This window comes from Eupeodes corollae, chromosome 1, assembly GCF_945859685.1.
Source record: "Eupeodes corollae chromosome 1, idEupCoro1.1, whole genome shotgun sequence".
Lineage (NCBI taxonomy): Eukaryota > Metazoa > Arthropoda > Insecta > Diptera > Syrphidae > Eupeodes > Eupeodes corollae.
The window spans coordinates 280,074,193-280,089,434 of record NC_079147.1 but is presented as its reverse complement, the minus strand read 5'-3'; the positions used below and the strand labels follow the sequence as shown (position 1 = coordinate 280,089,434).

The following is a 15,242-nucleotide window of genomic DNA, read 5'->3' as shown; positions in this document are numbered from 1 at the left end:
CAAATAGACGTGGTCATTAAAAAAGCTGATATGTATACTTTATTGAAAAAAAAGTACATACCTAAGCCTAAAACCTGGATATAAAAGCTTATTGTAATTTAACATTTTATGAAACTGTCGGCATCCAAAATATTTTACATAAGCTCCTAATTATGACTTTTTGGCAAACCTTCCATGTTTTCTGTATTTTATAATTGCAATGAAAATCCTTGTGGTCTGTAATTTTATACAAAACCAAAATCTGAAAATTTAAAGTTGTAAAATTTGGCAACTTGATGTAGAAATGAGTTAGAACTCAATCGAGTTCTAATTTATCAATAAACAAAGTTTTTAATACTAGAAAGTTTTCAAGAAATTGGACGTTTGTTTTTGTTTTATTTCTATATTTTATAAAAATTCGTTATAAAGTATTATTTTTAATTTTTAAAAGTGAAAAGACCCACGTTTTTGCTTAAAAAAGTTATTATTTCTTAAAAAATAAGTACATTTTATAATTTTACCAAAATAAAAAGAAGTTTGATTAAAATAAATCAATTTATTTGCCTTAAGATTTTTTAACAGTTTTATCAATTATTTATCTTCCTTTTTTTTTAAATCGTATAACAACTGCGTCTCAAGATGCACACTGGTGTATAATTTCTTGAATTTTGGTGTAAAATTATGAAAGCTGAAGATTACTTAAGGTTTTGCCGAAAAACATTAATTTTAATTTAATAAAACAATACGATCAATATTTTTATTTGTAGGAAAACCGCTAATTCGTTAATCGCATAGTAAAAACATGTGATAGAAAAAAATTCTTGTTTAAATAAGAAAGAAAAAAACAAGAACAATCGGCCTTAGATTAGAAAAGTTATAAGGACAATTAAATATTGGTCTCTATCATGGACGATATTTATAAATACAGCATTAACCTTTACTAACTTTACGTTTGAGCATTTTTGAGTGAATTAATTTGTTGTATCATTTACCATCTTCAGTTTGTATAGGAACTTAACGTACGTCGTTGACTTTTAAATGTTTATATTTCTGTACGATTAATGATCTTGCTACAATTTACTATCACAACTATTATATTTTCCTTACCTTAAATAAACTTCTTATTTGGCGCTAGATAAACTACAACCTTGAAAAAGCAACAAATTTGAGTAAGAGAAAATACTCAAAAAACTATACAGATTATTTAATTTATTTACTTCATAAGTTTTTTCAAATTGAAATACCTAGGAACCTATAGATGCGTCGGTTACTTTGAGACATCTTTTATTTATGTCGATGGCTATGCTCCATTTTTCAAAAATATTAAAAAAATATAAATATTTAATGAAAGCAATAGTTAGTTCTTACAATATTAAAGCGACTTAATTATGTACCGCATATGATATTTTCTAAAACCCTAAAAACAACCAAAACATTTAAGATTTCGAATAATTGATTTGTAAGAATCATCTTATAAGTTTTGAATTAATTGATATTATCAAAGCCATCAATTCTTAGATGAGTTAGGGCCAACAATCATTCGGCGGATTATGCTAATTCATGATTATTCACATTTTCAAACAGAACAAAAAAATCGGTGTAAATTTTATTTCAAAATAAATTCTATGTTTCAATAAATAATAAATGTATCCCAAATAGTGTTGTAAATTGGTTACAATCGAGGTGTATGATTTAAACTTATTATTAGTGTATTATTTACATTAATGCTTACATCTGTTAATTTGTAAACAAAATCTCAAGGATATAACGTGGTACACTTAGGCGCATACGTACATTTTTATATTGTATAGCATTTTTCAACGGATTTCATCCATGCTTGATTTTTCTTTTTCATTGATTTATATATGTATAGATATGCACACATTCCAGGTTAACTACGAGTACATACGTCATAGTTAGCAAAAATCAATCAATAAATTACAACCCCTTAATTATCCTCATCCTTATTTTTGAGCAAATATTTTTCTACTATGAAGTCACGTTAAGTGGTCAAGTTTCCCTATTTTCCTAAAGTAATAGTTCACTAGATTATTTGTTTCAAGTAACTAATTAGTAATCAACTAACTTTGTGTTCTTTTATAAGAATTTTATTGAGAAAAAGTTATTGCTCCCTCTAAACACAAGTTATACATAGTTTCCTATAGTCTACGAGTTCCTATAGTCTATCTATTTAGAGCAGGCAACGTTATATCTGTATGATATAACATATAACGACCAATAATTCAAAGATATTTCGAGGTACATAAATATTAAGTTTGAGTTCTTTAAGTATCGACTTTGATTGTAATCGTTTTTGATGAGTTATATTTTTCCTATAAAAATTGATGCTCTTTCATTTTAAAAAGTGTATAAATGCCTAAATCAAATGAAGATGCTCTGAATTTTAATTCAGTGCTATAAAATATGCCTGATAAACAAGATTATATACTACTTTTATTTGCATTTTCAAATACTTAGAATATTCTTTTTGGTGCTAAAATAATTGTTAACAGATCATTAACCTCATCAAAGATGTTTTTGGTTACTTTTTTATACATTCAAAAAAGCTTTTGGGTACATCGCATGAACAAATGTACATTAATCATGTTTTAAAAAGGCAACAATTTGCTCAAATTCATTTTAAATCGATGAAAAATGAATCCAAAATTGGCCTATTTAAAAACCCCAAGCAACAAGGACAAGAAACTACAATTATATCTATCTAAATGTTTAATCTCTCATATGATTTAAGATTCTAAAAATAACTTATCTGTATTCATTTGACATTATTTTGTAAGTTGTTTTCATTAAAAACAAAAATAAATCCTTGTAAAAAACTTATTTAAGTACACATCATAAGTCATAGATCAAAAGTTCATGTTGCGCAATAAAATAAAAAATTAAAATTAGCAAAATACAAACGAAATAAAAAAAACATCAACAAACAAAGACGTTCATAAAAATAAGTTGGAGGATTTCGAAACAAATGTCACTTAAGCACTTGAGTAAGTTTCGTTTGCATGATGTACAAATAAAGATATGTATATTTAAAAAAAAAAGTCTTAAATCAATGATGATTAGATACGATGACTCTGAGTGACATGGCTGCTGCTAAATTCCAAAGAAAAGAAAAAATTACAAATGAGCAAAAATGGAAAGATTTACTGTGTTGTGCAATTGCTAAGAGATTATTATGCTATCGTGATATTTACTTAGGTACGGTTACATTTAAAAAAAAATGAATTTGCAATCCATCGCAGAAGACACACGAACGCCCTCTATGCTTCATCACCATCATCATCATCGCGTTGTCACCGCCTTGACTAACTTACTCATTCGTCGCGTCGTAATCGCAGCCAGCCAGCGTAGCAGTGCGATGGCTATGATGCAAATTCTTCTCTTCAAACAACTGTTTAAATGATCACACCTTTGCGCGAGTTCCTGAGGCTTTCAGCCAGCGATAATATACTTGTTTTAATTTCTCACACTTTTATTGTGCACATCATCACGAACAATTGATACAATAATTGATGTTTATTCAAAGATTCATTGTGCGATTGTAGTTATATCATTTATTTGTTTTAATTAAAATTTAATTACTTACTTACACTCTCACTTAAGAGTATGTACATACCTGGTTATCCTTTCAATGGATTGTTGATTTTCAATACAAAAAAAAGTTAACTCGTAATGATGAGGGATACACACTAGACTAGAGGACCTTTGCAACGTTGCTCCACTTTTATTTCATTTTGATTACATGCAACTATGGTGTTTAAATGCTTAAAGCAATTTAAATTTTAACAATGACATCAAAAGACCTTTTTTGCTACCGTGCTTCTTGTCAATGAAATTAACCTTTATTTAATTCCATCATCATAAATTCAAAGTTCATCTAGAAAATGTTTTATAAAACAATTTGATTGTGGGTTTATTTTGCAAGATATTAAATCAAATAATTTTATAAATTTTAAAAGTTTTTAAATCTTGTAGGCCTAGAAAATTATATATTCACTTCGAAAAAAAATCAACATAGTTCCTTAAAAGTCCCTAAAACTCCTTCTTATTTTGGTACGAAGCAACAAAAATTGGGTGGGGGAGTGAAAATGAATCAAGTATAGTTTTTTGCAAATTGAAAATTATATGTAAGTTTTTTGAAAAAAAAAAACTTCTGAATACATATTTTAGCATGTATAGTGACTATCGTGAGTATAGTTCTTAAACATTACAGAACTGTAAAAGATCTGGGATGTGTACGGTGGGCGATAGTTTTTTCAATATTGGTAATACAGGGCTTATTTTAAAAGTCGTTAAAAGCACTATAAAAAAGGTTATAAGCATTATCAAAACAAAGGTATGCGAGATACAAAAGCCAAATTCAAGGTCTCTCGAATCGAGATTTTACAACAAAAAATAATTAAATTCGAAAGCCATTACCCCGCAAAACTCCGTTACGAAATGACAGAGTCATTGATAGAAAGTACGAATGTGACCCTTTTAAGTCATCTCGAGACATACAAATAAAAACGTACAGTTTTGAAAGAGAGTGATGAAACCAAAATTAATCGAATTGGACCAGATTGAAAAAAAATGTCTTAATCGCCCAAAGTGCTAAGCATACAATCATAGGTACACTTTTAAGAATGTAAAACACGGAAGGACAATTTGATAGTCTGGGGATCATTTTCATGGCATGGAGTGGATCCACTGGTGAGGATTGATGGCAGAATGGATAAATTCTCGTATCTTGATATTCTTAAGTATACCTTGGAACGATTTTCCTTTGAGTCTATTTAAGTAAATAGGATATTAATGCATGAGAATGTTCCCAAACATGCATCAAACATGGTCAAAGATTGGCTATTGGATGAACAAATTGATGTACCGACATGTTCAACTCAGAATCCCAATCTTAACCCTATAGAATATCTAAGGTTAAAATTGGGCAAAAAAATTCAAAAATTTAAACTATCTTTGGACCGGTATGAAAGAAACGTGGTATTTTATCCCACAGAGTAGATGCCAAAATAAAGTTGAATATTAGATGAAGCGTAAGAGGTCCTGAAATAAAAATTATAATGTTTGAGTTCATAATTATAAAATAAAACTAATATTGATAAAAAAACATCCAAAGTGTGACATTTCGTTGCAAATAGCTGTATAGGAACAATTTTAATTTGGACAGTTGCAACTTAAGTACTAATTGACGTACATTTGTAAACTTCTGAGAGTTATCAAATATTACCTAATGGCATACACTTGGTATACTACACCCCCAATTTTCGACCGGGTGTCTCCACACCTTACAACTATGTACAAAATATTAGAATCTTAATTTAATATATATCCTTAAACTCTTATAAAAGAAATTTATAGTTTTTGAGAAATTTTCAAAAAAAATCCTCTTAAAACTTGCCTTAAAAATGTTGACCAGTTCCAAAATAAGATAACTTTTTATGGAAGCTCTATACCAAAATTTTGCATTTTTGGATTTTTTTCGATGCAAAGCCATTTTTGTAGCTAATCTTCCTGAGCTGTTACTAAGAACTCATTTTTAAGTATGTTAATTGTTAGTATCTAAATATTTGTTTTCTATCCGTGGTGTGAGAGTTAGTGACGTGCCAGAGGTCTTAATCTCACAATACTTACCTGTGCAACCTTAAGTTCTTATCAAGAGTAATTCTTTTCATAATAAGTGTTTTCTCAACTAAGCTTTTCGGAAGTACCTAAGAACCTGTGACAGACAATACTCAAACATATAAACATTTGAGAGTTGTAAGTCACTAGATTTTCGGAGCATGTACAAACTTTAGTAAATTTTTGCAAATGTGGGTTTTTGCTTCCAAGTTGATAATTATATTTCAACAACTTTTATTTGAAATAATATCAAACGTTTCTTCGATTAATCCAATTTTCCGATCTGTGCTTCCGTAATTTTTTTAATTTATTGAACCATACAGTTTATATACATTTGGCTTACTTCTAACATAAATAATTATTAACAATAACTTAAATTAAAATATTTGTTGGCACAAAAGGGGCATTAATTTAAACATTGGCAAATTAAAAAAATTAACACGTGTTTAACATGAAATCGATGGCTAAAAAAGGGTGTCGTTGGTGAGGTTCATCTCGGGTTGTTCAGTCTCGGTTGTCCTGATGGAGGTTGGTTGGGTGTGGCGCCGCGCGTTGAGCTACGGTAGAATGCTGACTCCATGCCAGCATAGAAGGAGACGTTAGTCGTCAGTGGGGAGTTTGTCCAAGATATCCATACCACATACGTATCTAGGGTCCGGGTGTCATTCCTGATTTTTAATTGGTTAGGGTGGCTGGCGATTATGGTGATTATCTTCCTTGCTGTCTGTGCTTGATTTCAACTTCTTCGTATACTCTACGATTGATATAGTGCTTCTTTCGTTGACGGTCGAATTGTAGATCAGTGCATATCCTTAGTATTTTCCTCTCGAAGATTTTTTCCATTGCAGTTTCTGATATGGTGGACCATATCGGAAAAATGTAGGTGATAACCGGTCGCAGCAGTTGTTTGTATATCAATAGTTTCGATGGTTTACTCAATCCTGTTTTGTTCTTCAGGAGAGGATGAACTCGATGGAGTGCAATGTTGGCTTTCGTTATCACAGCCTCGTCGTTTCCAGTGTACCGTCTGGCTAATCACTAAAGTCTTTGAGTAGACCACGGTAATGTTGCAGTCCTTACTCAGCTCAACTACAAAGTTATTGTAGATTTTACCCTGCAGTTTCCTTGATATGCATTGAGTAACTTTGATAACCGGGAGACCTTCGATCCTCATTTCGTCCTCAACTTCGGTGTCTTCGAAGGAGCTGTGAATGCCCTTGATCAACAGCAGGTTCCTCCTTTCATCACGGGGTGTAAATGAGTTAAACTCAATTTTCCGGTCAAGAAGGAAGTCCTTGATGTCGTCAAAGGCTGCTTTGGTCCCGGCGCTTATGAAGGTGGTCCTGTTCTTGTTCTTGAACGTTACCACCAAGTGTTTGCTTTTGCAAAATCTGCTGATTTCAGCTATATTTGCAGAATAGCAAAAAATTGGGGGTAACTTGGCATTTTCGATCGCTGGTGCTGGATGCGGTTGTTGTTTGGTGGTTGTTGGTGCTGGAGCTGTTTGCCCCGTTGTCAATGTTTTAGTTGGTGGTAGAGGTAGGATTGGTGTTGATTTAGGGCTTAGTGCTTGGTTGGCTTTCGGTTGGACATCCTCAGTGGGTTCCGCGACTTTTTTTTGCTCCTCTTGTCTTCTTTTTAAGCCGCTTTTGTCCAGGCTTAGGTGATTCCGTTTCATCTGAGCTGGATGGAATTTTGTTGGATATGCTTTTTTCTCTTATGCTTCCTTGTTGATAGCTTCATCGTCAGTTGGGATGCTTACATCATTATCTAGAGTTGGTGCGGTGGCATTGTTTTCCTTCAATACTTTTGCAAAAGTATCGCATATATACGATCCAAATTGTAGTCCTGGTGTGTAATGATATTTTTGAGTAAATTTTCTAAAGCAGAAAATGCTACCTCAGGTTTAAGTTTGTCGGTAGGTATATCCTGGGATGGTGCGACGGGACTGTGCCTCAGTATACTCGAGGAGGTCCTTATATGGTTTATTTTAATATGCACTAGATGTGAACTATATGGTTGCAAATTAAAATAAATTGTGAAATACCATTATTTGCCCTGGTAACGGTGGTGACGGACAATGTGAATGAAGAATGGGATGCTCTTTAACATCTTAAATGATATAATTCCCATATACTCTAAATCTTAAATAAAAGCCACAATTTATTTATTATTTAATTTAAAAATTTGTTCAATGGTATCTCAGATGTGATAACCTTAAATTAATGACCACCCACAGACCCCAAATCAATTCTTAATCGTGTCTTTGAAACTACGGTTAAAGGCAGTTTATCTTTATTATTACTGACAAAAACTTATTAAGAATACATTTAAAGATATTCTTTTTGAAATCTAAAGTTAAATTAAAATTCTGTATTTTATTTTCATAATAGGAAAAGGAGTTCTAAGTGCCCCTGGTGTAGTAGAAGATGCTCCAGGTGAAATGGGCAAGCCAGTTGTGCTGCCAACTAACTTAACTGATGAAATGAAGAAGACTGTCGACGAAGGCTGGACGAATAATGCTTTCAATCAGTACGCGTCTGACCTCATCTCGGTGCATCGTAGCCTCCCTGACCCCAGAGATGCATGGTAAGTACACATCTCCTTACCACATTATCTTTGTTTTAACAATCGTATAAATATCTGATATCTGAGTAAATCCGATAATTGCCTTGGTTTCGTGCCATGTCTAGTGTAGCTTACCTAGCTAGCTTGATTTCTCTGATGTTTGTTTGTTACTACTATTTATATCACTCTTGTGTCTTATTATTATTTAAAAAAAAAATAAAGGTGTAAAGAGCCCGGTCGCTATCTGAAGAATCTACCTGCCACAGATGTGATTATTTGTTTCCACAATGAAGCGTGGTCGGTTCTGCTGCGTACAGTGCATTCGGTATTGGATCGTTCGCCGGAACATCTCATTGGAAATATAATACTTGTAGATGACTTCTCTGATATGCGTAAGTTAATGTTAAAATGAAATAAGACAAGACATCAGGTAGATTGATTGAAAGATTGATTACATGTAGTTAAGTCTTTCTTCCCTTCGTATATATTAACATATATAAGGAGAGACCAATTACTTGACTTGAGAGTTGAATTTGTTTCTTTTTTTTCTGAAACTCGTACTTTGCTTAACTTTTTGTTATTTATTTTAATCATAAAGCACACACAAAGACGCAGTTGGAAGATTATATCAAGGCATATCCTAAAGTGAAGATCATTCGGGCGCCAAAGAGAGAAGGTTTGATTCGTGCGAGACTACTTGGGGCAAGGTATGCGGAGTCACCGGTGTTAACATACTTGGATTCACATTGTGAATGTGCCGAAGGTAAGCTTAAGAAAAATGTATAGGTTTTTATAGTATGTATATACTATGTAGGTATAAAGGTATTAAGAACTTGTTAAGCTATTAAGAACCTTTGTTTTATTATTTTTTTTGTTTATGGTCTGATTAATGTTACATATAGACAAACTTCCTATGTACCAGGTTTGTGAATGCTTCGCTAATAAATGCTAAAATAAAAGTACTGTTTCTTCCGGGTAGCATGTAATTGAACCTTCTTGGTTAATTAAAACTAACCATTTATCAACTGAATTAATCTTTTTCTTTTCTTCTCAAAAGTCTATTCCTCTTTTGAGAAATTTTGTTAAATGGAAAAAATAACTACAACATCTCGCGAAATTTTAATATCTTTATTTCTCACCAAATTCAATATTATTTTTGCGGGAACTTATATCTGCACATATACCACATTGTACTGTAAAAGATATTTTTTTATTGGGTTTGTTTTCTTTCTTTAAATTTAAAGAAGAATCAAACTGCAATTCCACTAATCAACATAGAAAAAGGCGCATAGTTTGCGTGATGTCAAATTTAAATTTTAAAGTCTACGCAGTATTTAATCATTTGAGCAGACATTTTTAATTTATGACATTTTCAATATACTAACAACCAAAAAGACTTGTTCTGATAGAGCCTCATTAATTGAACTTCGTGAATAAGAGGATTCAAAATTTGACAGACAAAAATTGTGCTGTTCTTGAATCTGAGATCCCGCAATTTTCATAAAATAATAATATTACAGTTTAAAGTTATTTCCTATTTCTTGTAGAAGAAGTTTTTGTAATCTTGTGTAAAACGAACAATTTCAAAAGCATTTTGAATGGACACGGAAATGCTTAACAAATCCCTATAAATAAAAACTGTAATTAAATTTTATTTTCTTTTTTTTCTAAGGATGGTTGGAACCTCTGCTCGATCGTATTGCTAGAAATTCAACAACTGTGGTCTGTCCGGTAATCGATGTAATTGACGACACAACAATGGAATATCATTATCATGATTCAGGAGGAGTTAATGTTGGTGGTTTTGATTGGAATTTACAATTTAATTGGCATGCTGTGCCTGAGAAAGAACGAAAACGTCATAATGTAAGTTTACAAAATAAACTAAATTGAAATTCTGTTTGTATTTCCATGTATGTTTTGGTTTTCTAGAACTCTGCTGAACCAGTTTATTCACCAACAATGGCAGGTGGTCTTTTTTCAATTGATCGTAAATTCTTCGAACTTCTCGGAACATATGATTCTGGTTTTGATATTTGGGGTGGAGAGAATTTGGAACTATCCTTCAAAACATGGATGTGTGGTGGGACATTGGAGATCATACCATGCTCACATGTTGGACATATATTCCGAAAGAGGTCGCCGTATAAAGTAAGTGTGATATTTCTAAATCACATTTTGGTATTTTTGCAATGCCATGACTCTACTGCATGGAACAAGGTTATAGATATTTTGCCTTTTTTAAAATTTGCAAACACTTCTTTCATAGTTGATGAAATCAGATATATTTTTTTTCTGTACTACAAAACGAATGTTTTCAAATTTTCTTGAGATACATATGTACTTAGATTGTACCTTTACTCAATTCTCACAAGTTTTTCAAAGGCAACATTTCTGTAACTTTAAAGGGTTTTCTGATGAAACAATTATTCTATTATATTTAAAATATTTTTAGTGGCGATCTGGAGTTAATGTTTTGAAGAAAAATTCTGTAAGATTGGCCGAGGTTTGGTTGGACGACTATGCAAAGTATTATTACCAAAGGATTGGTAATGACAAAGGTGACTTTGGAGATGTTTCAGGAAGAAAAGAATTAAGGTATGAAAAAGTTGTTTAAAAAAAAAAAGAGCGTAAGTGTATCTTAGTCCAAAACCTAATAATAAAAATGTACATTGTTCGAATTCTATTAATTTATTTTTCAAAATTCAGTTTTTCCGCAATTTCGTATTTTCTTAAAAGGTCATATGTACTAAGATAGGCTGTATTTGTTCCAACCGCTACCCTTTTTTGAAGTCAAATTATTTTTAAAACAAGTATAGCAGTCTATAGATCATTAAGAGTATAGAACCTCCCTGATTATATTCTTTTATAGCCTCCAAATAAGGAATTTTGGAGAAGTTAACCTTTTATAGCCTCCAAATTAGCAATTTTGGAGAAGTTAACACTCAAATAAGAGTAACATTTAGATTGTCACAATTTTGATCGTGTCTTTTTACAAACAATTCAAATATTTAAAGTTTCGCAGTTATTGAATTAAAATATTTTTGCTTTTATTAGAGAAGATTAAAAATTGACTTAACAAAAACTATATTCTACTGAATTCAACACTAGCACAGAATTTTTAGCTTAAGTCGTCTTCATACATTTTTTCTAAATGCTCTTTTTTTAAAGTGATCTTTTAAACAAGTAATTTAAACAATTTACATTAAAAATATCATTACAGGAAACGTTTAGGTTGCAAAAGTTTTAAATGGTTTTTGGACAATATATATCCTGAACTTTTCATTCCTGGTGAATCGGTAGCATATGGTGAGGTAAGTATTTGCAAATCAGTATTTAATAAATACCGATTAAATTTAATTATATTTACAAAAACTAATTTAACATTTTATGACAAATTTAAACAACAAAAAACAAAATTTAGATGAGAAATTTAGGTTATGGCGGTCGCACTTGTTTGGATTCTCCAGCTAGAAAGAAGGATCTTAAAAAAGCTGTTGGCCTATACCCTTGTCATAATCAAGGTGGCAATCAGGTTTGTCAACGAACTACGTTATTACAACAACAAAATGTGACCGCCACCAGCTCCAAATTTAGAAAAAAAAATATTTCATTTAACATAAATAATAAAAAAAAAAAATAACTATGTGATGGGGATAAAGTTAAAAATACAAAACATATGTAAAACCCAAAAGGACTACGATTGAATTTGACATTCAAAATTAATTTTACAGATACGAAACAATTTCACATCGTTTTGTCTTGATTCACCACCCGATTCTGATGAGACACATCCATCTGTGGGCCTCTGGCAGTGCCATGGGGATGGTGGAAATCAGGTATTTTATATTAGATCTAGTATGAATTTTCTTGTTTTTGTTATCGAACCATCATACCTACCTACCCCAACCATAATTTGTTTGTCATAGAATAATGCTTTTTTTAATTCATAGTAAAATTTAAAATCAATTTCATTAATGCAACATAAGTTGCATATGTCTATTCAGAGTTATATAAAATATCCATTTAAGAAATTCTCTGAATTATACAATCTATTCATTCCACTTATTTGATTTCATATGCATTCAACAACAATTATCAAATTAAATAGAAACAATAATAAAATTCTGCTTTGTGTTTAAATACATTTCAAGTGTATTCAAAAATATTGAGAATCAACAAGAACGAACTTTGTTTTGTTCGGTCTGTTTTACTGACAGTAAAGGCAAATTGATGTACCATGCTCAGTTAAGTGTGAATTCCATGCAATTTTGAGGTTATTACTACACAAAAGCTTAGTAATTTAATGTCAGCCTACATCGGTTTTATATTTGAAAAATAATAATAATTCCTCTATACATTATTTGTCTTCACAATAGCAACGTAATTCGTACCCCGCCATCATACAAAAACTAATGCTGTGATAGATAAAAAGCGAAATTCTATGACAACAATAACATATACATAATATAGGTGAATTATTTTTGCAAGCATTGACCATCATCTTGCATATATACATATATGTTTACATTTTCTATATGATTAAGTGCTTTTTTAGCAAAAACAAGAAGAAAAAAAAACAAACAATAAAATAAATATTTTCTCATTCACATTGACTCAATTGTTCTGTTCTGACCACTTTATTATTTATAATGAATTTGGTTATTTTTGTTGCTCTTATGGCACGGTGCTCACTCATCCACGCGAATAAAAAAGCAATAAAATACCAACTAATTACCTACCAACTTATAATTATTAAATTTACTCAAACAATAATCACACCATTCTCCACCCAGCCTATATTTAATACAAAACAAAAAATACCTACATACAAATTAACTTTAATAATTTAGGGTTATGGATTGATTTTTGTTTGTTCATATATACATACATATAACTTATGCCTATATAATAATACTCGTACATATTTTTATCAAGTAGAGTGTAAAAAAATCAATTTAAATTTTTGGGTAGTAAATTTTGTGGGTATATGTTTATTTTTTGTTATATACAAGTTAAAGCTAAAAATAAACAAAAATATACCATCATTCTAGCAGGAAATACTCGTAAATGATTTAATTTTGGGGTATAAGTTTATTTTTTGTATGTTTTAGCATTTTTTTAAATAAATATTGCCTAAAGTTTTCAAAAAACAAAACAATCCTGAATCTATTTCGATTATAAAAAATCCTTGATGTGAGAGCCAATTAAGTGAATTTGATTTAAAATGTTTGTTTGCTTAAACTATTGAAAACATATTTTTTGGGGGTTGTCAAAAATATAATTTAAAATAATAAATGTTATATTTTCATTGTTTATGTAGCTTATATTGCTTAAGGGTTTCATTTGTGTTTTTGTCCGAAAATATCAATTTTGTTAATTGTGTTGTTGTCCTTTGGTTTTGTTTAAGTATGTTAGATGTAATAAAATATGAATTTAAGTGTTTTGCAATAAAACAAAATAAATGAGAAAATAATCCAAAAATGGAATTTCATTAAGTAGGTAAGTTACTGCAACTACATATATCCTTCATATTAGAAAAAATCAAAATCATAGCAAAAATGATTTCGTCGTGATTTTTGACTTGATTTTCTCAAGGGCAGATATCTAGTTTGTTTTACTGGAAAATGATACAAATTTATTCTGAAACTTCGCATCAATTGTTGTAAAAATTTAAAATTTCCGTGAATATTGTTGACTTACATTAGGCAAGTATCCATCTTTGCGGTTTATGAAGTTTACAAATATACCGCAATATATCGTCAAAGTTATCACCAAGTCACCAAACATTTTAAAACTTTTTTATTATATCAAAAATTTAAATAATTTTTCTTATCCATTCTGAGACAAATGTTTTGTCAAATTTATGCGACAACAGTGGGGATCACAATAGCATTTATTGCTGTTGCCTTTGTATTAACTAAATTTTTAATGACTTACATAAGCTGGTATACGAATTAACGTCTTTAATGAATTGCCAAAGATCGACGAGAAATCGACAAACCATTTTTTTTAAACTATCCGACAGTATATTTTGTTGTTTTTATCCCTAGAGTATACATTTTACTATTAGTTTTACTGTTTCCGGCCGAGAAGTTACTTCAGGATGACCCACAATTGTTTTATTTTTACGAAATGTGACTCAAAAATGTTCACCATTTTTGTAGTGAGATTAAAAAATGTCATTTTGTTCTTGGAAATTGTATTGTTTTTATTTTGTTAAATGTTGCAGGAATACATTTGTGCAGTGCCTTCCATTTCCATTCACGAGATTGAATTCTGTATACGCAGTACGTTGCAAGATCCTCTAGTTTTTTAAACCAAAGAGTTCTTCTTTCAATTTTTTTTTCTAGAAATTATTTTTGGAAGCTTATCAACTGGCATTTCTAGAACTTTCGTTACTTAATAAAAAGTGGTAGTAGTCCTGTTTCTACATTTATCATGTAGTTGGGCCTTGTATTTGGTAGATTGAACCATTTTTTGACGTAGTCCCTTAGCAGTATCTCAACGGTTTCGTACTGATAGTACTCTCAAGATTGTGCTGCATACAACATCACAGACTCAGATATAGCTTGAAATACTTTATATTTTACACTGTGATCAACTTTGTTATTTGAAAAACATCTTTTCTAGGTTGCGGATATCGCACTTTAAGCTTTTACTAACTTTTCTTTCAAGTGAGATTCCATGCTGAGATTGTTAGTAATCGTGACTCCAAGATACCTGTACGCTTTTACAATTTCAATGGGCTGTCCATTAAGATTTTTTTTCTGCAAGCTCTGCCAGATCCCTTTTTATAAATCATTATTTTTGACTTCGTAAGATTCACTGTAAGATTCCATCGTTGGCAGTACGGACCAAGACAGTTGATCATAAGTTGAAGAGAATGTGGTGAGTATGCAAATAAAACTAATTCGTCTGCAAATAAAAGGGCCTTTAAAAGAACTCCATCTATCTCTATGCCACCTGGTAGAACGTTCGGTAAGGTCATCGATTCACATGGCAAAGAGATATGGACCTAGAGTGCAACCTTGCCAAACCCCCATTGTTGTCTCAAA

The 15,242-nt window shown here is 31.0% G+C and overlaps 1 protein-coding gene across 6 annotated transcripts in view; it reads left to right on the top strand.

Moving 5' to 3' along the window:
• Positions 1–15,242, top strand: part of LOC129953843 (putative polypeptide N-acetylgalactosaminyltransferase 9) — an 85,682-nt gene that overhangs the window by 63,416 nt on the left and 7,024 nt on the right. For 5 of the 6 annotated variants that reach the window (XM_056067339.1, XM_056067336.1, XM_056067337.1 and 2 more), the window contains 8 exons: positions 8,010–8,205; positions 8,407–8,576; positions 8,783–8,947; positions 9,857–10,050; positions 10,117–10,335; positions 10,640–10,782; positions 11,408–11,498; positions 11,609–11,719. In XM_056067339.1, the coding sequence (XP_055923314.1) occupies positions 8,010–8,205; positions 8,407–8,576; positions 8,783–8,947; positions 9,857–10,050; positions 10,117–10,335; positions 10,640–10,782; positions 11,408–11,498; positions 11,609–11,719 (1,289 nt within the window). Of the gene's footprint in view, positions 1–8,009; positions 8,206–8,406; positions 8,577–8,782; positions 8,948–9,856; positions 10,051–10,116; positions 10,336–10,639; positions 10,783–11,407; positions 11,499–11,608; positions 11,720–11,918; positions 12,024–15,242 lie in introns of all 6 variants that reach the window. The other variant, XM_056067341.1, reaches the window with a different exon arrangement.